Here is a 22,535-nt window from a genome sequence, read left to right on the forward strand (position 1 = left end):
CTAAGGGGCTGGATTCATCCAGCCAAATGGCTCAGGTTCTAAGCTGGATGACCAGCTTAATGACCACATTAAGTCCCCAGCTTGTGGTCCCTCAAATCCTGAATGCCTCCCTCCAGGAGTGACTAAATAAAGGCTACGAGTTGAAGTACACCTTCAAAGTTACAGAATTCAGTCCAGGGCCTGTTGCTGATGGTTCTCCTATTGAACATAGGAGCTAAAGTCCAACAACCACAAGCTCAATCCCTGGATGCTGAAACTGGAGTTTTTAAATGAGGGGCCTCAGCTTGCACCCTTCCCCAGACCTAAGCCCAGGCTCAACCTGACCCTAGACCCTGTTCCCTGGCCACACTGCACACCGTCATGTTTGTTCTGGGGACCACGCCAGGCTGGAGAGGAGGAGCTCTCACCAGTGATGTCTCACAGAGCAGTTTGCTCCCACGGACTAGGTTTCCAATGGTGATGTGGAAGTAAGTGTTGCCGCTGCTCCAGTTTGAAATTTTGGTGAAGGGGTGAGTTGTCAGGATGTCCTGGGAGAGCAGAAAGGCAGGAAGCTGCACAGCACAGACCTTCTGGTCTCACTTGCTCCAGCTCATAGACACCCTCTCACCTGGGACCCTCAGGTGAGAAAAGGAGCAAGAAGGAGAGGCTAGCTCTGCAGGGAGCTACTGGGGGAGGTAGGCCCCTTTCCTCCATGCTTTGGCTGGGGCCAGCTAGATGGATACCTGAGGAAGTCCAGGAGGTTGTTGGGTAGTTGGGGCCAAAATTGGAACCCAGGAGGCCTGTGTGGGTAGGGGTGGAGCTGACAATGTGGCACTAGATGAGATGGCCAGGGCAAGTTTGTGAAGGGAACCAAGAAGAAAGCAGGACAGAGCCTCAGAGGACACACTGTATATGGGCTGGGTAAAGAAGAAATGATCAAAACAGATAGGAAACCAAGAATACATGAAGCCAAGGGAAGATAGCCATTTGTGCTCTTCCAATTGTGCCCCTTCTGGGGACATGGTGAGACTGGGCTTCCTGACCCATAACCATGGTTACCCCAGCACAGGCTGCCACCCTAACTAACATGGGCAGAGAATATTCTAGAGAAGGGAGCAGTTTGTAGTATACAGTGATGCTGGAAGGGGCAAGGAAGTAGACAAGGAAATCACAGATAGCCTTTCAAGATGCATGTCGAGGAGTGGGGACAGTGGCTGGCAAGGAGCTTGTCTGAAACTGTGGTTAATGGTGCAGGCAGAGAAGCCCACCTCCACCTGCTCATTCTTGTCCCTGCTCACCTTCGTTCTGGGATCGATAAGGCTCACCCCATACTTGTTGATGGCAATTAAGAGGATCTCAGGGAAGTTTGGCTCTGTGGTTTGCTGGCAAAGAAAGATGGGAAACCATGAGACATGGGGTTCCAGGGCAGGCAGGGAAAGCATTTGAGGACAGGCATGCCACCACCTCCAGAGAGGATTAAGTCAACCTGGCTTGCTGCCTATCTCTGGCAGTCCATCAGTGACCTCAGGGTTTCTGCCTCTGCAGACCCCCAGGTGCTGCCCAATGTCCCTTCACTTCAGGTCCCTGGCATCACTTCTCTCCGTCTTCTTTTCCCTAGGAGGCTTTGCCATGTCCTTTCTCTCAGTCCAAAGGTGTCCCATACTTAAAAGCCCTCCTTGAGCCCTATGCCTACCTCCAGTCAGCTACCTACCCTCTGCTCCTTACATAGCCAGGTTTCTCAGAGCCTCTTCAACATTCTTCTGCCTCTGGTCATGCCCCTCTGCTCTGTCCTCCACCCTGTGGCCTAAGCAGCTGCCTGGCACTGCCAACCCTGTTCAAACTCTCCAAAACTTTCAGTCACCTACAGAAGGAGGCCCCGCTTCCTTACCTGCTTGCCCGCAGCCAGCTAGCTCTCTCACACCCAGCCATACTTAGCCCCTTGCATTTCCTGCCCAGACCTGAGCTCTCAGGCCTGGGGGCCTTTGCCCATGCAGGGCCCATGCCAGAATCAATATCTCTGTCAACTTAAGAGGTTACCTTCTCCCCAGGCTACCTGCTCAGTCTGAGGAGGGCCTCCAGGGCTCTGCCATCTCATGAGGGCTCCCCAGTGTCATAGCACAGGCCACCCTCCATTCTAGGCTGAGTTTCTGGTCCCTCTGTTCCCAGATCGAGCTCAAGGCTGAGCCAAGACACTAGGATGGCCAAAGCTGAGGGTGCGTCCTTCCTTTCCTCACCAGGGCAGGGCAGTTTCCCTCAGTTCCAAGCAGGAATCTCTGTACCGTCCCTCTGCCCCCCTTTCCTCTCTGGGAACCCCTGTGGCATACCTTCACCTCGAAGAAAGCTGAGCCAAAGGTCGGCCACTTGAAGATGAGCTTCAGGAAGGCTAGCTTGGCCTCCTCCTTGGACTTTCCCGCATGCTTGTTGAAGTAGGCGACGATGGACTGCAGGGGAAGGTGGGTGAGGGCAGACACAGCTCTCCCCACATCCTGCCTGACTGCACCTTTGGGGCCAGGCATAAACAGGCATCCCCCATCCCAGTTCATCAACTCTAATCTCTCCCCTCCCCGAGGCAGGTAGACCAGAGAGTATGATGTAAAACCAGGGCACCCTGGCAACTAGAAACAAGCAAATATTTTACCATGGAACCACGAGATGTTTTGCATACAGAACTAGAGTGAAGCAGGTGGAGGCACACAGGAGCCACAGAGGCACTCCCCTGAGCTGGTGGCCACTACCTGCTTGCCTTGACCCCTGTAGTAGCCAAAGACCCATTGAGGGGTCCCTTGTTCTTGCTGTTCCCCTCACACTTACCCGCTTCCAGTCGTCAGGGGAGATTTGCCGAATGAGGTCCTGGGGCACCAGCTCCCTCAGCAGCTTGGGGATGCTAGGGAAATAGGACTTGTCTTCCTCAAACTTTACCCTGTAGATCAGCGCCCCCAGCTGCAGTACCTCCTCCCGCGTGCACTTGTGGTAGCCTCGGAGATACTTGGGCAGCTCCTGCCAGAAACAGAGCAGGTCACAGGACTGGAAGGACCTGGGGGAAGGAAGCTCCTTCCCCATCCCCTCCAGGCTGGGGGCTCCTGCCCCACCCCCGCCAGTTCTCCAGCCTTAGCTGACTGCTCCCCAGAGGAAAAGCACAGGACAGGGAAGTAGCAAACGTGCCTGCACAGGTTCAGCACTTTATAGTTGGAAAGCATGGCCATGTTGGAACTTTGTCCCATTTGGCCCTCCTAATGGTGAGATGAGCGATATCTTACTTCAAAGATGAAGAAACTCAGAGTGACCAGCTAGTAGGCCTGGGACTGTTCCACACTCCTCCTCTCCCGAATGGCCCCCCTTGAAGAGCCTCCTCCCATTGTATCCCCTGAGGACTGGCTGGTTTCAGCAGCAATGCCGGCTCTCCCACCCCCTTGAACTTTCAGACCCAGAACCAGAGCAGCTGAGGAGGAGAAGTGGACCAGGCAGAGATGAAGCCCCTGAAGAGCAGCACTGCCCACAGGTTCCTGGAGCCTTAGGATCATTTTATCCTCTACCAGAAGGGTAGAAAACAGACCCACCTGAGGACACGCTGCCCATCAGAGATCTGAGTCAACCACTTGCCATCTACTTTTTCACCTACCCACCCATTTATCAGTCTACCTACCTACACATCCACATCCTCCTTTCCATCCATTTCCCTATTTGTCCATCCATCCACCCACCTCACCATACATAAATTCATTCCAATCATCCATTCACTGAACCATCAGTTCACCTACTCATCCAATCATCTACCATGAACCAGGCCCTTGAAGCAACAACACACATTCTCCCTGCTCACATGGAATTTAAAGTCTCAAGCCACAGAAAGGCATTAATAATCACACCAAACTGATATACAACGACAATCTTGGAAGGAATTGCTCACAGTGCTGAGACCATATAACAAGGTGACATGCTCTAGGCTTGGGGACAAGGAAGACTTCCTCTGGGATAAGGCATTTGAAAGCTCAGTAGGCAAGGGAAGGAGTGGAGAGAGCAGAGAGTCCCAGATAGGGATAGCATTGTGAAGGCCAGAGGCAGACATGAGACTATGAAAAAACAGCTGGAGCAATCTGAGCTAAAGGTGCCAGGTATCAGAGGAGGCCAAAGGAGGCAGTGGCCCCATCATGAGGAGCCAAGTATGGATTTGGGGTTAGACCTCCAGAGCTACAGGAAACCACTGAGAGGCTCTGGAAAGCAGGATGACTAACTGGGCCGAGTGGATTAAAAACCAGTAGGGGAGACCAGGGAGAAGGTCCCCGCTGTCACCTGGGCTGACCCAGGTTGGTAGGGGTGGCTGTGGGAAGATGCAGGTGGGCTTTAGCTCTCAAGAGGTAAAAATTATCAAGTAAGTGACTGAGACCATGGTCGGTCTCCCTCTCAGAATGGGGGGCTGGCAGCATCCCAGAAAAAAAAAAAAAAAAAACTGATCTGCAGTAATGAAGACCTGGACTAAAACCCCAGTTTCATCAGCTGTGGGCCTTAACTACATCACTTAGCCCCTCCGTCTGTTCCTCTATAAAACAGGAATGACACACCTACTTCTTGAGTTAACTGGAAGGACAGAGGGAGGGAGACACCTGACACATAACTGAGGCTCAGCATGTGAGCTTCCCTCTGGCTTCCTTCCAGGGCAGGCTGTGCCAGAGGCCTGCAGCGGAACCCTGACTTCAGAGGACAGCCAGGCACTGAAGCAGAGGCCTGAATTGGCTGCAACTAGGAGCTCAGAGGACGAAGAATCACACTGGGAGATAAGCAGGCAGAAGATCTGAAGTTGGGCCTCCCTGGGGCTGCAGGGGTCTTGAGGCGGCTGTCACAGACCTTGCCTGGCAAGGGCAGCAGGTCTCAGCTTTCCAAGTCAAAGCACAGCAAGGCTGGTGGCACCTGGAGGCCAGAGGACCAGGAAGGCCCTGGGCGGCTCACCTGGTAATAGTGGAAGATGGAGTCGGCCATGGGGTCCTTGCCTGGCACTGTGGTGGTCCACAGCTTCTTCATGAAGAACACCTGGTAGGTTAGCAATGGCACGATTCCTGTGGCCCAGGGAAGCCAGCCACTCAGCCTCAGCATGATATCCGTGGCCCCGCGGCCTTGCAGCATGACCCCGAGCCTCACCTGCCCTCTGTGGCCCTCCCAGGACCCAGCTCATTACCATCCTTAATGGGCCGTGCTTTCTTGATCCAGTCTGTCAGATGTCGAACAAAGTCAAAGAAGAAGTCGTTTTCGGGGACGCTGATGACCTAGGGACATGGTTGTCGTAGTCCATTCACTTCAGTTCAGGCAATACTGGCCTTTCTGACCTTCCCACTCAAGGCCTTCCTGACAGCCCATTCCCCAGAAAGACTCCACTCCTGGCCTGGGGAAGTTTCTGTGTATCAGCCCTGCCCTCCCCTGACTGTGCCTAAGCATCTCCAGAACAGGAGCTGCTTTCTGCCCAGAGTCACTGTCATTCCACTCAATGCCAAGGACACTGAAGGCTGCCCCAGGGAACGTGGCCCAGAACACCACCAGTCTAGGACATTCCCTGGCATTGCATCCAGCTTCTCCCACAGGATCTGAGCTCCTCTGAGTGCAGGACCTCATTGGGGTCACCTCTGGGTCCTCAGCATCTGGTACAAGGACAGACATGAAGTGGATATACAAGAAGCCATCAGTGATGGAAAAAGGAGGGCCCAGCTCTACCTGAGATGGCCAGAGAAGCCTTCCCTTTGGGTGGGGACTTTATGGCTCAACCTGTAAGACCTCCAGGGACAGAGAAGGAGGGGACAGAGCCACACACACCTGGCTCAGTGTCCCTCATTCTGTAGTCTATGAAATAGAAATAATCACAGTAACCTTTAAGGGTTATGTGAGAGACCAGGCAAAGCAAATCTGCAAAGTACATGTGAGAAGTATGGTATGTGCAGAATAAAGAGTGCCTGAGGCCAGGCACCATGGCTCATAGCTATAATCCCAGCTACTCAGGAGGCAGAGATCCAGAGGATCGTGGGTCAAGGCCACCCTGGGCAAATAGTTCATAGGACCCCATCTGGACTAATAAAAGCTGGGTGTGGTAGCATGGGCCTGTCATCCCAGCTATGTAGGAAGCAAACATAGGAGGATCACGGTCCAGTCCTGCCCGGGCATAAAGTAAAACAGTGTGCATCGCCAAAGAGGAGAGATTGAAGGGCAGAGGGGGCATGGAAAGGGAACTTACTGGAGTGTAAGGAGGAGGGGCACAGTCAGAGGCTCCCCACCCCTCTCTCCCACCTCCATGCGATCCTGTGGCTCCAGCAAGTCCCCTAACACACAGGCAGACACCCAATGGCCCACCTTGTCTGCAATTTTAACAAAGAGGCTGAATCCATCTGAGGACTTGAGGAGCAGCCGGGCAGCGATACTCTGGCAGAAGTCCTTGGCCTTGGTGCTGGACTCCACCTCGAAGGCCTGGGGGATTGAGGGGGGCCACTTGGCTCCTGGTCTTGCTGTGACACTCTGCCTGTATCTCCTAGACTGAGCTCCCTCCCATTCAAGACACCCGCCCTATCAGGGTAGTCCCGTGGTCCACAGCTGCACACGGCATTTGAAGAAAGGAAAAAGCAACTCCTGTCTGGGTCTTCTCAGATCTCATCCTTCAGGCAGGACTTGGCCTTGGCCCTGGCTTTGGCCTTCTGGTCCAGTACCTGGCTGTACAAGCTGAGTGATGGCAGAGGCCAAGGGACTTGAGAACAGGGTAACAGGAAGGAGAGACTTGATGAAGAGGAAAAGCAAAGTCAAGGGGGAGAGGGGAGGCAGCCCAGGTTGGGCAGGCGCTTTGGGAGTCTGGTGAAGTTCAGATGGAGGGAGAAGAGAACTCTCAGGAATAGACCTGGGACTAGGAAGGTGGCACCAAGACAGAGCCCAGCAGGTCCCCTGTCTTAGGGAAGCTACTCTAGGAACCAGTGCTCCCCTATCCTGGGAGTCTGTGGTCTTTTGACTGGGACTTGATTCCTCTGAGGGACAGAAGGAGGCAGGGGAGATGAGGAACACCTTGGGGTGTCCTGCTCTGTCAGGATCACAGGTGTGGTGCCACAAGCCAGGACTTCACCTCATCTGTGTCGTCCGGGAAGTAGACCTTGTGGAAGATCTGGGTGGTTTTGTGCTGGATGGCCTCCACCTCTACCAGGTGCGGGGGGTACTTCCGGGACCCATTTCTGGAAATGGGACAGAAATGGGAGGAATTAGGTTTGCAGGGCCAAACTTTGGGATAAGCCCCAGTGTAAGCCATACTCATGTCCTACAGTGCGACAGCTGCTTGGCTTCTCAGTGCCCTAACTTCCTAGTCAGAACGAAACGGTGACCATGCCCGGTGCACAGGGCCGTGCAGGGAGCACAGGGCTCTGCAGTCTGCAGTGTGGCCCAAGTGGGTGGGACACTCCAAGTATGGTGCAGGGATAAGCCAAGTACCTCAGAGCAGCCAGACTCCCAAACTGTGTCTAGGATGGGGCTGCAGGTCCTGGCACCGATATAGCTGGCAGCTGTGGAACTCACAGACAGGCTCTGTGGTTGTGTGGTCATGCCCTTACCCCAAGGGCTTGTCCCATAGTTAGTTGTGGCTTCCCGGTGCCTGCCCCCTGCCAAGATGGCTACGTACCTCAGAGCTTTCTGGAGCCGGTGCAGGCAGTCGATGGCCAGCGGGCAATGCTTGCGGGATTGCAGGAAGCGCTGCACGTGTGGCAGGAGGCTGTTGCTGGGTGGGAAGAGGCCAGTGCACAGCCAGAGCAGCTCCCAGCCCCGTTCCTCACTGTACCTGCAGGAGGCGGCCTTGGGAGTCACTGGGACCAGCTAGATCCACTCAGTGCTACTTGCAGTGTGGTCACCCACCTGTGCCAGACCACACACCGTCCCCAGGCCAGAATGAAAATCCACCATTACTGAGCACTTCTGTGGCTCAGCTGAGGTTTCCCTTTCATAGCAAGACTTTCCCCAGGAAGGAGTTAGGCCAGCCTCAAGACTCCCTCCAGTACCAGTAGGCTCCTTGGACCTGGCAGGAAAGCTTGGAGGGCTTCCAGGAGGAGAGGAGGTTTGAAGGATGAAGCAAATTCTGACATGAAAAGAAAGGAATGAAAGGGTACAGTATGCATAGAGGTTTGGCAGTGTGAAAGATCCAGTGTGCTTGTAGAGTGACAAGACTGGGGAGAAAGTGGGAGCTGGAGTAAGAGGAGAGGTAGGGCTTCTGGGGTGAGTGTCTGTCTGCCCTCCAACTCCAGTAAGGAGGAGAAGGTGACACCCTCTAGGCCCAACACCCCCATCCCAACCCATCAGCTTCCCACTGACAGCTGAGCCAGGACTGGACGGGATGGGTGATAACAAGCTAGAGATGCCAGGGCCTGGGGGGCTAGGATTTACTGGAGGAGCTGGGCAACTAACCTTGGACGAGGCTGGCCGAGGGCTGCAGCCCTGCCCCTTGGTGCTGACAGGTGTGCAGTCATAATAAGAATAATAGCTGGTGAAATTGTTCAGTTGTTTAAACTTCTTGAGCATCTATTGTATTTGTATGTGTTCATTTAGTTAATTTAGAGTTAATTGTATTTGTATGTGTTAATTCTATAACAGGTAATGTGGCGTCTTGAAGTCCTAATTGAAACGGATAAGCCGTAAGGATATACAAGGGTTTAACCTGCAAATTGATTTTGACAGAGTTATGAAGTGGTTTTATTAATATCTTGTATAGAGAAAGACATATAGGATATGGGGCTGGCTTGAAACTAGCTTTAGGGGGTTCGATTCCTTCCTCAGTGGGCTTTTCAAATGTATGGAGGACATCCTTGAAGTCAGTCTAGATTAGTACTTGCTGGTTTGACTGTTTCTACTTCTTGTTTTGAGGCAAATTCTTCTCAGACCATAAGTACTGTAACAATTACAGCTGTGAAAGAGATGAATGATCCTACCAATGAGACTGTACTTCCTGCGGTGTCTGGCTGGACAGCTGGACCGTGGGCCCCAGACCAAGCTAGGCCAGGAGGCCCTGGGCGGCTCCTGCTGTGTGGAAGGCCTGCTTCCAGGTAGAGGCAGCTGCTGCCTTGGGAGGGAGTGACCACCGCCTGCCACTCACCTGATGTGGTTGTCAGTCAGCTGCTTCAGGATCTGCACATATGCCTCGTCCTTGAGGGGCTCGGCCTTCAGAGCCCCTTCAAAGATCTGGTCTGTGAGCTCATTGACGGAGCGTGTCCTCTTGGATGGGTAGTCACCCATGTACTTGAGCACAGGTAGGGGCTTGTCAAGGAAGGGCTCAGCCTCTGGCTATTGATTACAAAGTGGGTGTGACCTGCTACCTCTCCTAATGGGTCGCCCTGCCTCAGGCCATGACCCCACATCCCAAGTCTTCATGGCAGCCAGGTGGACTTCCCAATCACCACTCCCACTGTGCCACCGCCCTGCCCAGGGTTCCTCCTGCTTTGGGCTTGGGCACCTTCCCTTGGTCCGTTCACATCTGCTCTCCAGATGTGAATGAGTTCGTGTCCTTGAATCAGCCCAGTTGCTCTACCTCAGAGAAGGTGCATTCGGCTCCTTCTCTCTAGAGCCCTCCCTACCTGTCTCCTGTTTGCCTGGCCAAGACCTGCCCAGCTTTCAGGGCTCAGCCTAAACACTACATCCTTCCCTGCCTCACCCAGGCTGTATCAGGCCACGGGGCTGCCTGGCCCCTCCCAGCTCTGGTTCTGGCCAGTATGCCACCCCAGGAAACTGGGGACTGGCTCTCGTCACAGCTCTGTTTCCATGCCCAGTCCAGCACAGGGAACCATACTTATCAATCAATGGAACGACAGGGTCAAAGGAGACTATGGTGAGGTGGCCCCTTGCATCCCACAAGGGGCCATGTGTTCATTTGGGGACCTCCACATGTCATGAAGGCCCGGGGCAGCTCTGGCCCTTCTGGATGGATATCAGTGAAGGCCACGCAGGCCTCCTGTGAGAGCTCCTCGCTGCCCAGTATCTTCTTGAGCAGCGCCTGCTTGAGTGGCTCCCGCGTGTGGCTCCACAGCCGCTCCTTGCCTCGGGCCGTGGATGCCATGACTCGGCTCAGGGTGTGCTTGGGTGGGGGCCTGCCACAGTACAGACACGGTCAGCGCCCATCCCCCGCACACAGCCTGGGTGACACCAAACCTCTGCACTGGAGGCCGAGGGCAGGGACAGGCCGACTCTTCCGCCCACCCTGCGGTGTACAGAGAAGCCTCTGCCCACGCCACTGCCCAGACCCCAGCAGCCTGTCTTCCTGCCTGGCTCTGCACTAGGACTGTGAGCGCAGCAGGCACAGGTGACAGTAATGCACAGGGTGCCGGCCAGACCACACAGAGACAATCTGGCTGGCAGAAACTGTCCCCACTGCCCCTGACCAGGCCCTGCTCACAGGCAGGGGCATCACAAAGTAACCCAGCTCCTGACCACAGAGTAGGAGGTACCTGTCACTCTCATCTGTCCCTGCTGCCCTTCCACAGCCCAGCGTCACCTGAAGTAGTCACAGGAGAACTCCTCCAGCGTATAGGGCTTGGCCCGCACCTCGGGCTCTGCTGTCCGCAGCTGCAGGAGCCGGATGACGTCCTGCCTCTGGTCAGGGGTCATGGTGACCAGGGCCTGGGGGCCGAGAGACGGGCTGTCTACTGGGACCACTGGGATCTAATGGCAAAGCCAGGAGCTTCCTAAATCTGTCTCTGAGGGGTGACACTTGGGGCCTTTTCCTCTCTGTGGCCCTGAAGTCACTGCTGCCTCCAGCGTGGTAGGTAGGCAGTGAACCACTAGTCACCCAGCCTGGCCCAGAAACTGCAGGCTTGCTGTGCTCTGGGGTCTCCTGAAGAACGATGGCCCCCTGGCCCAGCGGTGCCTCTACTCCCTTTCAGACCACGCAGGGTGACAGCTCTCCTCCGGGACTCTCCCAACCCCTGCCCCTTGGCAGTTCCTCATCTGATGTGGTTTCTAGACCCCCCCACACCTAATGCAAGTTTGGTACTGCCCATACTTCAAGCTGCAGACCAATAATCAATTACAATTCCTCACTCCATCTCAGTATAAGAGGAGGATGAAGAGGGGTCTAGAGGAGCTGCCCACCCATCTGCCACTGCCAGGCCACATACCACAATCTCCCGAGGTGGCGTGGTGACAGTGGGCATGACGTACACACAATCCGTAGGGAAGTCCCCACGTTGCTTGGTCCTCTCATTGATGCCATTGGCCCAGCCTGAGTTCATGACCTGCTCGCCCGTGTCATGGTCCAGGATGATGAGATCTCCCTTGGCGAAGCTGAGAAAGCCCGACTCCTCACCCGCTTCAGAGAGAGGCGAGAGGGGCCACACGGGGGCAGAGAGAGGGATTGAGTTGGAATATCTTTGTCTGGGTTGACGATCAATCAGCCACTGCTCCCCCTGAAGAACTGAGGCCTGGTTCCATTCATGTCTGCCCACCTGCCACCACCTTATCACACCCACCACTCAGAGCCAACCAAGAGAGCCACACTCCAGCTCAAAAGCCTTCTGTGGCTCCCCATGTCTCTCAGGAGAAAGCCCATCCTCTGAAACCTGTTGTGAGCTGGCCTCCCTGACTCCTTCCACGTCACTCCTCGCCTGCTGCAATCAGACAGAACTCTTTGCAGTTCCCAGATATGCCAGGTCTCTCCTGCCTCTGTGCTTAGTTCACACTCTGCCTTCAGACCCCCTGCTCACTCATGCTTCCTTCCTGAACCCCAGGCTGCATGGTATTCTCTCCTCCGAGCTCCCATGGCCTCTGGGCTTCCCTGGTCACTGTGCTGTCACATGACTGTCACTGTTTCCTGCCTCCCTCTCCATGAAGGCAGGGCCCAGAGGCCTGGGAGATGCTCCCATAATTTGAAGGCAGTGGGTATTTGGAGAGCACTGCAAAGGGCCCAGACCTAACTTGGAGGTATCAGGGGGGTAAAGTAACAAGGACTGGAAGGATGGCTGAGGACCATTCTCCAGGAGGCCGTCTGGTCCAGCACCTAGGAAGGCTAGGTCACAAGGCACCAGTGGCTTTCAGTGTCAGCCCAAAGCGCATGGCCTGCCAAAGACCCCATGCCAGCAGTCACTCACCGGGGTTGGGGTTGTCCTGCAGGGCCACTGTGTACTTAGACCTCTTCCGCAGCCCCTCCAGGAAGGTGACCACCAGGTCACGGATGTCCTCAGCATTGCTGGATGTGAAGGTGTACTCATCCCCCTTGATGGTGGCCAGTGTGAAGCTGGGGGCCGTGAGCTTTGCTCCCCTACAGGACCAACACGGAGAACAGGGCCCAGTGGGGGTCAGTCCTGACTGGCCCGTGTGAGGTGCAGCACAGCCCAGATCAAAGCAGCCCAGCAAGAGCGAGACACAGCACTCCCTGAAGGAGACCAAGTCCAGTTGGTCAGCGTGGCCCAGTCACAGGAAGACATGCCCAGCAAGAGCAAGGCCTGATCCAGCCAGACCCACCCTGGTCCAGCCCTCTGCCTGTCACCCATTTAAATCTTATTCACCCTTCATGTCTCAGCCTGGATGCCCCTTCTGCCAGGAAGGCCCCCTTGTCTTCATCACACTATCCCTGCTCTAAAATGGCCTATTCAATGTCTGTCCCCTTCTCCACTGAGGCTCCAAGATAATAAGAACTATCTGTCACAAGTGCGTCCCATGTGTCTGCTCAGAGCTGGACACTGCCCATGGCTGGCAGGTGTCAGCACAGAGACATTTCTACCAGCCCCGCATGGGGGCGCTGCACCGCACCGCTGGGGAAGCCCTCTGTCACAGGGCTCTGCCCCCACAGTCCTCTGGGCACCGTGCTTCTCAGTCCACAAAAACTCCCCTGGCATTTACTCCACTGGCTCTATGCTCCCGGCAGGCACCCTGCACCCTCCCCTGTCGGCCGCCCATGCCTCATCTGCCCTCGTCACCTGCTGCTGGACACAGCCATGATCTCTGGGAAGGACAGCTCCAGAAGCACCTGCTCCTGCTCATCCACGAAGTAGACGCCCGTCCAGTTGACAGCCACAATGACATCACTCTTGGGGAGGCTGGGGCCTGGGGCAGTGGCAGAAGTGCTGACGGGAAGGCCTCCCACTCCTGGGCCCAGCCCTCCCAACCCTCATAACTGCACAGAGGTGGCTAGGGTGGAGTACACAAATGGGGAAACTAAGGCTCAGCCTGGCTACCCTATAAGCCAAACCCAAGGTGAGGTGGGAAGGAGAGCGCTGGGTCAGGAAGTGGCTTTGTTCACATCCCAGCTCTGGATAAGTCCCTGCCCTGCCCCAACCCTAGGTCTCCCTCTTCTACACACAGTAGGTGCTTTAATGGCTCCAGCCCTCATGCAGTTGTTTCACCTGGTACACCATAGACACCTCCTACGTGCCAGGGAGTCAATACCAACAGCAAAGAGGCTGCCCCCCCCCACCATGTGGCAGGCCCTGAGAAGACCCAGGGCAGACCTCCTGCTGGTGGGGGAGGGGACGTCCAGCTCTGCTGTGGTCTAGGGCTGCAGAGTGAAGGTCAAGAGCCTGGGAGCCAGGGTACCTGAGAATTTGTAGGCTTCATAAAATCTGGAGAAGAGCAAGGGCCACTTGAAGCGGGCGTAATTGACCACATCCTCTTTGACCTTCTGGGCATCAGTTCTCCTCTGGGTGTAAATCCCCTGGAGAAGACAGAGAGGAACAATGTGCAAGCTCTAGATAGCCACTGTCCTGCTGCTCACATGGGTGGCCCAGGCATCTGTACCCATCATGCATCATGGCCTTGCCTGTTCCCATCAGCCCACCACCCTGCTTCCTCTTATCCAAGCAAGAGGTCCTGCCTCTGTGCAGGCCTGGGGGCATGAAGATGGAGAAGGGGGACACCCCTAGGAAGCTCCCAATGCAGCAGCGACAGGAAAACCAAAAATCCTAGTGAGTGCAGGCGGGAGGCTCCAGGACCACGCTCAGAGGCAAGGATGTGTTGTGTGGCAGAGGTGTGAGGGTTGGAGTGGCTTGGAAGGAGGAAGGAGGAAGGGGGAAGGGGGTGGGGGAATGGACACGTGGCATTGTGGGCAATGTCAAAACCACAAGAGTGCATTTCTGCAGAGGCCGAATAGACAAATCCAGGTATTAGAGACCTGAGCGGAGGGGGTGGGAATTGATGGAGGCTGCAACTGTTTGGAAGGCAGAATGGCCAGATGCCAAGGCAAGGGAAAAGAGCAGGCCAAGGAAAAGGAAGAGGTTTCTCTTTTTCCCCACAGGAAGTCCCACTCTTCCTCTGAGGGACTGGAGAGGGGGGCCGGGCCTGGTGGAGAAGCTATCGAGGAGCTGGGGTGGGGTGCACCTGGGCGAGGGAAAGGCATGTGGTGTAGGGGTCCAGAGAATGCATCAGTGAAGCCCCCCAGCAACTGCCATGTGAGGCTGAGTCTACTCCAACACAGAGGGGCCTTGGAGGCAGGGAGGCTTGCGGGTCCCCTGCCAGAACCAGTGTCCTCAGCCCTTTCCGCACTTGGACACTCCTCTACCTGAGCAGTCCCTTTACCTCAGACGGGAGCTATTCACATCTAGCCATGGCCTGGGGCTCTGAGCAAGGGGTGTGGCAGGGGTCTATACCCAGAGTCCCCAGGCACAAAGAGCGCTGGAGTGCTTTTAGGAAAAAGGTAGGTGCGATTCCTAAAGTTTCCTCCAGCATCCACCCTGTACCCCTGAGGGCTCACTCTCTGTAAGCAGCTGGCTAAAGAACAGGAGAGGCCACTCAGCACCCATGATCTCAGGAGGCTGCAGAACTGGGTTTGATCCATATTAAACCCAGAGTAGGTGACAGAAGACACACGGAAGTCAATGTCCATGGTGGAGAAATGGCCACTGGAGGCCCTGTCCCCTGGAAGCCCCTCAGCCATGCAGGAGCTGTGACTCCTTTGTTGCTTGGGCCCCTGCCTCTACTCCAGGCCCCCTCCTGGCCTTCTCACCTTCTTGTGGGCAGCAATGGCCAACTGGGCCCACTTCTCCAGTGTCTTCAGGGGTGTGATCTCACGGTCGGGGATGTAAGTGGGCACGAGGTTCAGCAGGCGCTCCAGGATCATCTCAGAGCCATAGTCCACGAAGTACTGCTGAGAGGCCAGCTCAGCCAAGTCATCCTCCTGGAGGAGGAGACCTCAGTCAGGCTTGTGGCCTGTCCCGGGGGGTGCCCTTCCACACCACTGAGGCCCCCAGGCCTCTCTCCTGTAGTTCTGGGATCCTGGCCCTAGGTACCCTGAGTTCCTTCTTATTCATTATGGTGGTCTTATCTGTTCAGGAACTGTGAGCTTCCTAGGGGCAAGGCCACACTCTTGCCTTCCCCTAGTCCCCTTAGACTAGCACGAGCTGGAATTAACCCCAGGCTTATGAACTGACCCAAAGAGAGCAGCCAGCCTGTCCGTAGGGGGCAGCCACTGCACGCTCAGCCCTGTGCAGCAGCAACCAGGGCTGACAGCAAACAAGAGAGGAAGTGCCTGTCCTGGAGCGTGGCACACCTAGGGACCACTGGGAGCACTCAGAGTGGGGACTACATCACCATTACCATTTCCATCCCCACCACTATGCCCGGGGGGAGGAGTCAACAAGTTCACAGGCAGTAGGCTCTGGCGTGGGGGCTGCACAGAGCTGCGGCACCGGGCAGTCACCCCTTCTCCACGTGGCAGCTGGTGGTGCCCACCTGCAGCCCCCATGGCTCCAGCAGCAGAAACAACAGAGAAAGGCTCTTGGGGGCCTGGAAGGCTACAGACGTTCCCCAGTGAGTTTGGAGCATTTGAGAACTTTAGCTACTATGGCAGTTCTAACACACTTGGACTGAATATTATCACCGTCTACACCACCACCATCGCAGCAATAGCAATAAACACCATCGTCACCATCAACACTGCCACCACCAACAATGCCATCTCTACCCGCAACTGCTGTCTTCATTGCCAGCATGTCCATCTTCCGTCCATCACAGTCCTCAACAGAACCACAAGCGCCTCACCAAACACAAGACAGCCACACCGCTCCTCCTCAGAAGGAAACACAAGGCTACGCTTTTGCACACTCTGGTTTGAATAGCTGAATCTCTTCTGCAGCGCAGAGTTCACTGGGCTAACTCAGTTATCACTAGTAGGTACGCTGTACCACACACAGTCACTGTGACAGAGTAGGGACACTTAGTGAAGAATCAGGACATTAGTCAACCCTATCACTTCTCCTGCTCACAACTCCTGTGAGAAAGCAGTGTTGAATCTAGGAGGAGCCTGGAGGATGCCCAGCTGTTATCAGGCCAACCTCAGCACTCACCGTCAGTGGGTGGCAGATGTGGGTAGCAAGTGACCATGGGCGCAGCAAGGACAGCGGATTCCCTCTTGCTCACCTTCTCACACCTGTACTCCCCGAACTTGACTCCTCGAACCACCTGCTGGTAGATGAGGTTGGTGGCCACACTGTCTTCTGAGGGGTTGTGCCAAGGCGTGAAGACCTCTTTGCGGAAGAACAGCCTCCATGGGGCATTGCGCTCCTGGGCACCCTGCTCCTTGGCATACTGCTCACACTGGGAGATGGCGTCCATTACGTGGTCACTGCCACTGCCCAAGGACGACACCTGTGGGCACAAGGGTCAGGGAAAGACTCCAGGGGCCATCAACTGTGTCACTGTCCTAGTCCAAATAGAAACCTAAGGCCAGAGAGAGGCAAGGAGTTGCCCCAGGTCCCCCAGGAGGCAGACCCAAATGGAACCCCTGGACCCCAGCCATGGGCTCAACTGCTGTCTTTGTAACCTGAGCAATGGGCACAGTTACACGGGAGGTCTGTTTCCTAGTGCAAGTCCTTTGTGAAACTATGGGCAAACTGTCACTGACAATGCAGGTTGTGTCTATCAGTGAGGAAAACCTGGACAAACTGTGCCCAGCCACGGGACCTGCTGAGCAGAGAGGGCCCCAAAGCCCCAGGTCCAGCTCAGTGGAGAAGGCTATGATCCCTGAGCCAGGGGAGCTCACACGCCAGCTGCTGAAGGATGTGAAAGTAAAGGCCCTCATGTCACACATCAGGTGTGACACATGTCACAGGTTGCTGTGACAACCTGCTATGAACTACATTCCCATGGTCTTCACTATCCTGAGTCTGGCAGAGCTGGGGTGACCCCCGGCTTCAGTGACCCATGCGAGGTCACCTGAGCCAGTAGGAGGCAGCACTTGGGTAGGCTCAGAGTGGTGCCAGGGGCGGGCTGTGCTGCAGGCACCATACCTTATCAAACAGGGCGATGTAGAGGGAGAAGCCAAAGCGGTCCTTGAGTGAGATCTTGTCGGCCAGTGCATTGCACAGCTCCTTGGCTGTGGTTGCCGAGTCTGTCAACAGGGTCTTGGTGGTCCCATCCATGAATGTCACAGGCAACATGATGGGTTTCTTGGACTTAGTGGCCTAGGAGTGACCAAGAAGGTTTGTGGGGTCCCCTCACTTCAGACCTGTTCACTCTCTCTGGACTCCCCACTCCCTGTGAGGCTGACACTGCCTCTGAACCCCAGACCTCTAACATCCCAGCTGGACGCTGCACAGCCCTCTCACAGTGCCCAGGAAGCCCTGCTGCTCAGCCTATCTTGGAGCTTGGTGGGACCTTCAGGGCCTCTGAGCCAGGGCACTGGGGCTGGGAGGCCAGGATCTACTCCAGGCAGGGCGTGTGCCCTCAGTCAGCATAACCATCACCAGATCACACGCCATCACCCCACATTGCTGGTGGTACTCAGGGACACAGAGGGAATGACTTCACACAAGTCACTTTGGCGTAAGGCCAGCAAATGGGAGTCAATGATTCTTTGGGGCTTTTCTGTTCCAGGGGACCTGGGATTCTAGAACCTGAGGGTGGGGACTTGAGGAACCACAGAATCCCAAAGTAGGGAGCATTTTTGGGACACTACAGTACAAAGAATGTATGTGTGCCAGGTGGGCTGGGGCCAACCTGCAGCTCTAGCCAGCTGGGCGGCTGTGTCCGGGTCCCATTGACGAAGGTCCTCCTCAGGCGCTCCTCACAGTAAGGGGCATAGCCAGGCGGTCCCCCATGGATGAAGTTCCTGAGGTACTGCAGAAAAGGGACCCTAATGAGGCATCCCCACCCCAGCCCCCCTGGGCCTTCCCAACCTGGAGCTTACAGCAGTCGCCAGTCCACACACCCATACTCAGAACCTGTTCTTCACGAAGGACTACCCACTGCACTAGGTGCCAAGTTCACACACTGTGACAGTCAGCCCCACCTATTCCAGCTACATCTCCTGTGTCCCCCTCCCTCCCTCCCCTTCAACAGCTCTCCCGCCCCCCACCTCACTAGAGCAACTGCTCTTTTCCTCAAGGGCCTAATGGAGACTCCCCCACCTCCTCCACCCTCACAGCCCTAACAAGCACCCAGGGGACCCAGGACACATTCCTGTCACTCAATCCCAGCAGAATGGGACTGAGAGGAGGAAGAGCCAAGCACTGGTTGCCTGGGCAGAGGGGCACCAGGATGTGTGGGAGGGGAGGCAGCCATACCTAAGAGGACCTAGGCAAGGGCTCTTCCTCTGCTCTGTCCTCTCAATGCCAGGACAGGACCCTTTCCCACCCAGGCACCTCCCCTACCTTAACAAACTTCTCGGAGGGGGCGAAGCAGCCCACGCAGAGAGACATGAGGATCCAGCCCCTGGCATAGCTGCTCTTGGAGGGATTGTGGGTGAGCTGCTTGCTGATCTGGCAATAGATCTCATCCCTGAAGGAGGGGATGTCACCTCAGAGGGATACCTCAGTCCATCCCTTCCAGCAACAGGTGACACACAACAGGCTGTCCCATCCCATCTGCCTGAGGCTGTCCAGGAGGCAGCAGAGGGACTGGGCGGGGAAGGCTCAGGACAGGTGCCTGGAACTAAGGACCAGGGCCTCACTTCACAGATGGATTGTCAAGCATGAGGAGAGTTGCTAACTCACAGATGCCACAGCCAGGGCCCACCATCCGCAGGGTGGCATGAGCTGGGCACAGTGACCACACTGACAAAAAATACAGACCTGCTTTTTCCCTAACCCACTGGGTGACCCGAGCAGGTGAGCCAACTTCTCTGATCACAGCCCAGTCAGGAAAGCAGGGACAGTTGCAAGTAATGGCAATTGGCCAAGCAGGAAAAAAGGCAGGCATTGGGGAGCGTCCCAGGGGCTCGTTCTTCCTGGATGTCTATAACATCTGAATGTAGCATTCCATGAGATACAAAAACAATAAAGGCAACTTTTCGTTTTCATTAAAAGGATTGCTGAGCAGAAAAACCAGGAGGCTTGCTTATACAGCAGCCAGCACAAGCTGAGCGCAATGAGCCTCCGGGACAGGGCAGCTGTCATGGTCACGGCCACTGTGTGCAAGCTGGGCACTCTGAGGGCAGCCTGCCTGCTCAGGACCATTAGGTGGACCCATGGTGACACAGTGACCACCAGGGGGCACTCACCACTCCTCTTCTCTCTCCCAGGGCATCCCTGGGGAAGGACGCTGGATTATCTGATTCTGGGCTCCCCAGTTTTGAGAGTTCACGGGCTGATAAGGGTTCAAAGTACATGCACATGCACCCTACCCAGCCTCAGCACGGGTCATGGGTCCGGAGAGTGACCCCATGAACTTGTTTCACTGCTGGAAGGAATGCTGATGGGCCTGGGGTTGAGCCCCATCTTCCTGATGGGAAAACTGCAGCAGAGTCAGGAAGAGACTTGCCCAGGTGTCACCTGGCCTCCCAGACTTTCTGCCTTCCTTGCTGGGCCTCCTTGCATTGAAACTCTGATAGTTTCATAAAACAAAGGCCACTTAAGATATCAAAAAAATAGGACAGGCAAAAATCTCAGATCAAAGCATGATCCTCTACGTGAAGGGAATGTGACTGTGGTGCCATAGACCAGCGAGAATCTTGTCCCCTGTGCTGGAATGACCTGGCCCCGCTCACATTACAGACGGGCAGGCCAAGGCTGGGATCCCACCCCAGCCTGCCAAATCTTAGTCCAGGGCTCCTGGCATGTGACTCCAGAACAGTCAGCCTCAGATGTGACAGTGAGACCACCTTTTCCTCCTAGAGGGCACAGCCCTGGGCAGCCTCTAGCAAGGTGGCAACTGACCTCGGGGAGCAATGCAAGGAGGCCCAGCAAGGAAGGCAGAAAGTCTGGGAGGCCAGGTGACACCTGGGCAAGTCTCTTCCTGACTCTCTGCTGCAGTGTTCCCATCAGGAAGATGGGGCTCAACCCCAGGCCCATCAGCATTCCTTCCAGCAGTGAAACAAGTTCATGGGGTCACTCTCCGGACCCATGACCCGTGCTGAGGCAGCTTTCAGAGGAACCTACCCCTCCCACCCTGCGAGATTGATTCCTTAGTTGCTATGGTGACTTCTGGGTCTTCCCACCTACTCCCTGACACCCAAGGGTCTGGGGAGAGGAGACAATGGCAGGGTCCCCAGGCAGGCTGCCCACAGTGAGCTTGACGCGGGCTGAGGTGTGCTGAAGTGACGCTGTGCTGAAGGTGATACTGAAGGTGCGCTGGCAGTGACAGGGTTAAAGCCGGAAGGACATGGGAATGACCCTCTACCGAGGTCTGGTATCTTGGGCACATTACTTGCCCTTTATAGACAAGAAAACCGAGGCTTAGAGAGGCCAAGGAACTGGGCTAGCCAGCAGACGAGTCGAGTGCAGGCCTTTTCACTAAATCTCTTGCTGAAGTGATGGAGCCACCACTTAGCCAGCCTGCTGGGAGGCACGGGTGCCCCGTGCAACCTTGCCCACGGCCCTCAGTCACTGACCGCAGTGCCGGCCGCAGGAGGCCGTTGCCGATGATGAGGTGCAGCTTCTCCAGGTTGGAGGTAGGCCGGTCCTCCAGCATGCTGTTACCCTGCGCCGTGGACTCCCCGTCGTGCAGCCTCTTGGTCACCTGGGCCAGGGGAACAGGCACCACCAGGGCAGGTGAAGTTAGGAGGCGGGATTCTGTCACACAGGGTTTCTACACCTTACACCATCCCTTCCCAGAGCAAGCAGGAGAACTAGGGCCCCACCACTGGCCCCTGCGACTGTCACTACCCCTCCCCCACCCACTGACCTGATGTTGGACCAAGAACTGGCCCACACAGCTGGGGAGCACCGACTTGGTGCTATCACTTCTGGGATAAGGCTCCTCTGCAGTGTCCTTGACCCCCTGCACCCAGGCCCACCACAGGGAGGCCCTTCCAGCCAGGATGGGTCCTGCTCCCCTGATTCCAAGCAGGACCCCCATCTCTCTGGGTGGATACTTTTACCCCGAGTTCCAACCACTCAGATACAAGGCCCTTGGCCCTGATGTGGCCGGCCTCTCTGGTCCCACGAAGCAGCAGCAGCACCGCCATGCTCCGCCCAGATGCAGTGAGAGAGAGTGGAAAGAGAGGAGAGTGGCAGACACAAGAGGAGGTGCGTGACAGGCCCCCTCCTGGACAGCCCTGGGGTAGCTCAAGAGGCAGGTGAGGGACTGAACGAGCTCAAACCTGTCAGTGGTGCTGACGCTCGTGAGTCCTTCTACCATGGAAGACCCACATCTGGATGGTCCTTGGACCAAATGCGACAGTGCACAAGCTGGCAGGAAGTGCCCTCCCTCACCGTATGCCACTTAGCCCCTCCCTGTGTTGGCTCCTTACTCTGGAAAACCCTCAAGCCAGGCCCAGCCTGAGTTCACCCCTGTTTTTGTGCACTCCTGTCTGCCCAGTCACCCTAAGCTCTCCTGTCCCTGAGGACAGGCAGCACCCACTCCTGCTCCTGGAGTTCCCAACTCAGCTGCATACCTGGACACTTAAAGGCACTGAGGCCTATTAGACCCAAGTCTGCTCTTACCTCTTCTGTGAGTTTGGACTTCTTCTTCAGGGTCAAATGCACCAGCTTGTGCCTCACACTGCTCTTCTTCTGCCCCTCAGGAAGCTGGACCTGCAGGGTCAGGGGCAAGTGAGTAGACAGAAAGCCCCCCGACGGTGGGACCGTGCCTGGGAGACCGTCTCACCTCCACGCTAATGCTTAAGATACACTCCATGCTACCACCTCCATCCCCTGCCTCTGCCCCATCAGCCAACCAGCAGATGGGAACCTGAGAGTCAGAAAAGGGCAGTGACCTGCCCAAGGCCTCCCAGTGTGTCACTCAGGAGCTGGCTCCAGCAGCAAAGCCTGCTCTGCTGCAGTCAGCTGTGATCAGCACTTTATAGTTTACACAACTTTCACACATTTATTTGTTCCCACAGGTGGGCAGAGCAGCATGGGAACAGGGATGATGCAGAGTCCTCCTGCTAAGGACCCAGCACTGAGCATCCCACACAGCCCTCTCCAATTGCCTGGGGGGACCTCAGCGGGGGACATGACAGCTTCACCTCTCCCTCGCCCTGCAGGGCCTGCAGCTCCCTCTTGTAAGTCTTCTTGCCCAAGGTCTCATAAATCTTGGTCATCACAGGGATCTTCTCGCTGCCGTCACTCATGGCCGTGTGGTACTTGGGCTCCGGGAGGTCCCCCATGAACCGGAGGATGGTGATCCAGACGGCCAGGGCTGCCTGGAGGCAGAGCACATGTCAGAAAGCCAGAACGAAGGACAAAGGACACTGCTAAAGA

General features: G+C 55.9%; 1 protein-coding gene across 3 annotated transcripts in view; it reads right to left on the bottom strand.

Annotated features, from left to right (window-relative positions):
• Myo7a (myosin VIIA) overlaps positions 1 to 22,535 on the bottom strand; it is a 72,720-nt gene that overhangs the window by 4,160 nt on the left and 46,025 nt on the right. Inside the window, exons 25-48 of one of the 3 annotated variants that reach the window (XM_074082472.1) lie at positions 22,301 to 22,477; positions 21,777 to 21,866; positions 20,723 to 20,850; positions 18,546 to 18,672; positions 17,893 to 18,012; positions 17,184 to 17,357; positions 16,315 to 16,542; positions 14,903 to 15,073; positions 13,498 to 13,615; positions 12,882 to 13,008; positions 12,054 to 12,337; positions 11,085 to 11,275; positions 10,463 to 10,587; positions 9,901 to 10,058; positions 9,071 to 9,224; positions 7,610 to 7,765; positions 7,064 to 7,169; positions 6,310 to 6,423; positions 5,150 to 5,237; positions 4,924 to 5,030; positions 2,791 to 2,976; positions 2,304 to 2,420; positions 1,278 to 1,361; positions 408 to 527 (exon numbers count right to left, since the gene is read on the bottom strand). In XM_074082472.1, the coding sequence (XP_073938573.1) occupies positions 408 to 527; positions 1,278 to 1,361; positions 2,304 to 2,420; positions 2,791 to 2,976; positions 4,924 to 5,030; positions 5,150 to 5,237; positions 6,310 to 6,423; positions 7,064 to 7,169; positions 7,610 to 7,765; positions 9,071 to 9,224; positions 9,901 to 10,058; positions 10,463 to 10,587; positions 11,085 to 11,275; positions 12,054 to 12,337; positions 12,882 to 13,008; positions 13,498 to 13,615; positions 14,903 to 15,073; positions 16,315 to 16,542; positions 17,184 to 17,357; positions 17,893 to 18,012; positions 18,546 to 18,672; positions 20,723 to 20,850; positions 21,777 to 21,866; positions 22,301 to 22,477 (3,450 nt within the window). Of the gene's footprint in view, positions 1 to 407; positions 528 to 1,277; positions 1,362 to 2,303; positions 2,421 to 2,790; positions 2,977 to 4,923; positions 5,031 to 5,149; positions 5,238 to 6,309; positions 6,424 to 7,063; positions 7,170 to 7,609; positions 7,766 to 9,070; positions 9,225 to 9,900; positions 10,059 to 10,462; positions 10,588 to 11,084; positions 11,276 to 12,053; positions 12,338 to 12,881; positions 13,009 to 13,497; positions 13,616 to 14,902; positions 15,074 to 16,314; positions 16,543 to 17,183; positions 17,358 to 17,892; positions 18,013 to 18,545; positions 18,673 to 20,722; positions 20,851 to 21,776; positions 21,867 to 22,300; positions 22,478 to 22,535 lie in introns of those variants that run through there. The other 2 variants (XM_074082480.1, XR_012450686.1) reach the window with 2 other exon arrangements.

The sequence above is a fragment of the Castor canadensis genome, chromosome 1 (genome assembly GCF_047511655.1).
Source record: "Castor canadensis chromosome 1, mCasCan1.hap1v2, whole genome shotgun sequence".
In the NCBI taxonomy this organism is placed as follows: domain Eukaryota; kingdom Metazoa; phylum Chordata; class Mammalia; order Rodentia; family Castoridae; genus Castor; species Castor canadensis.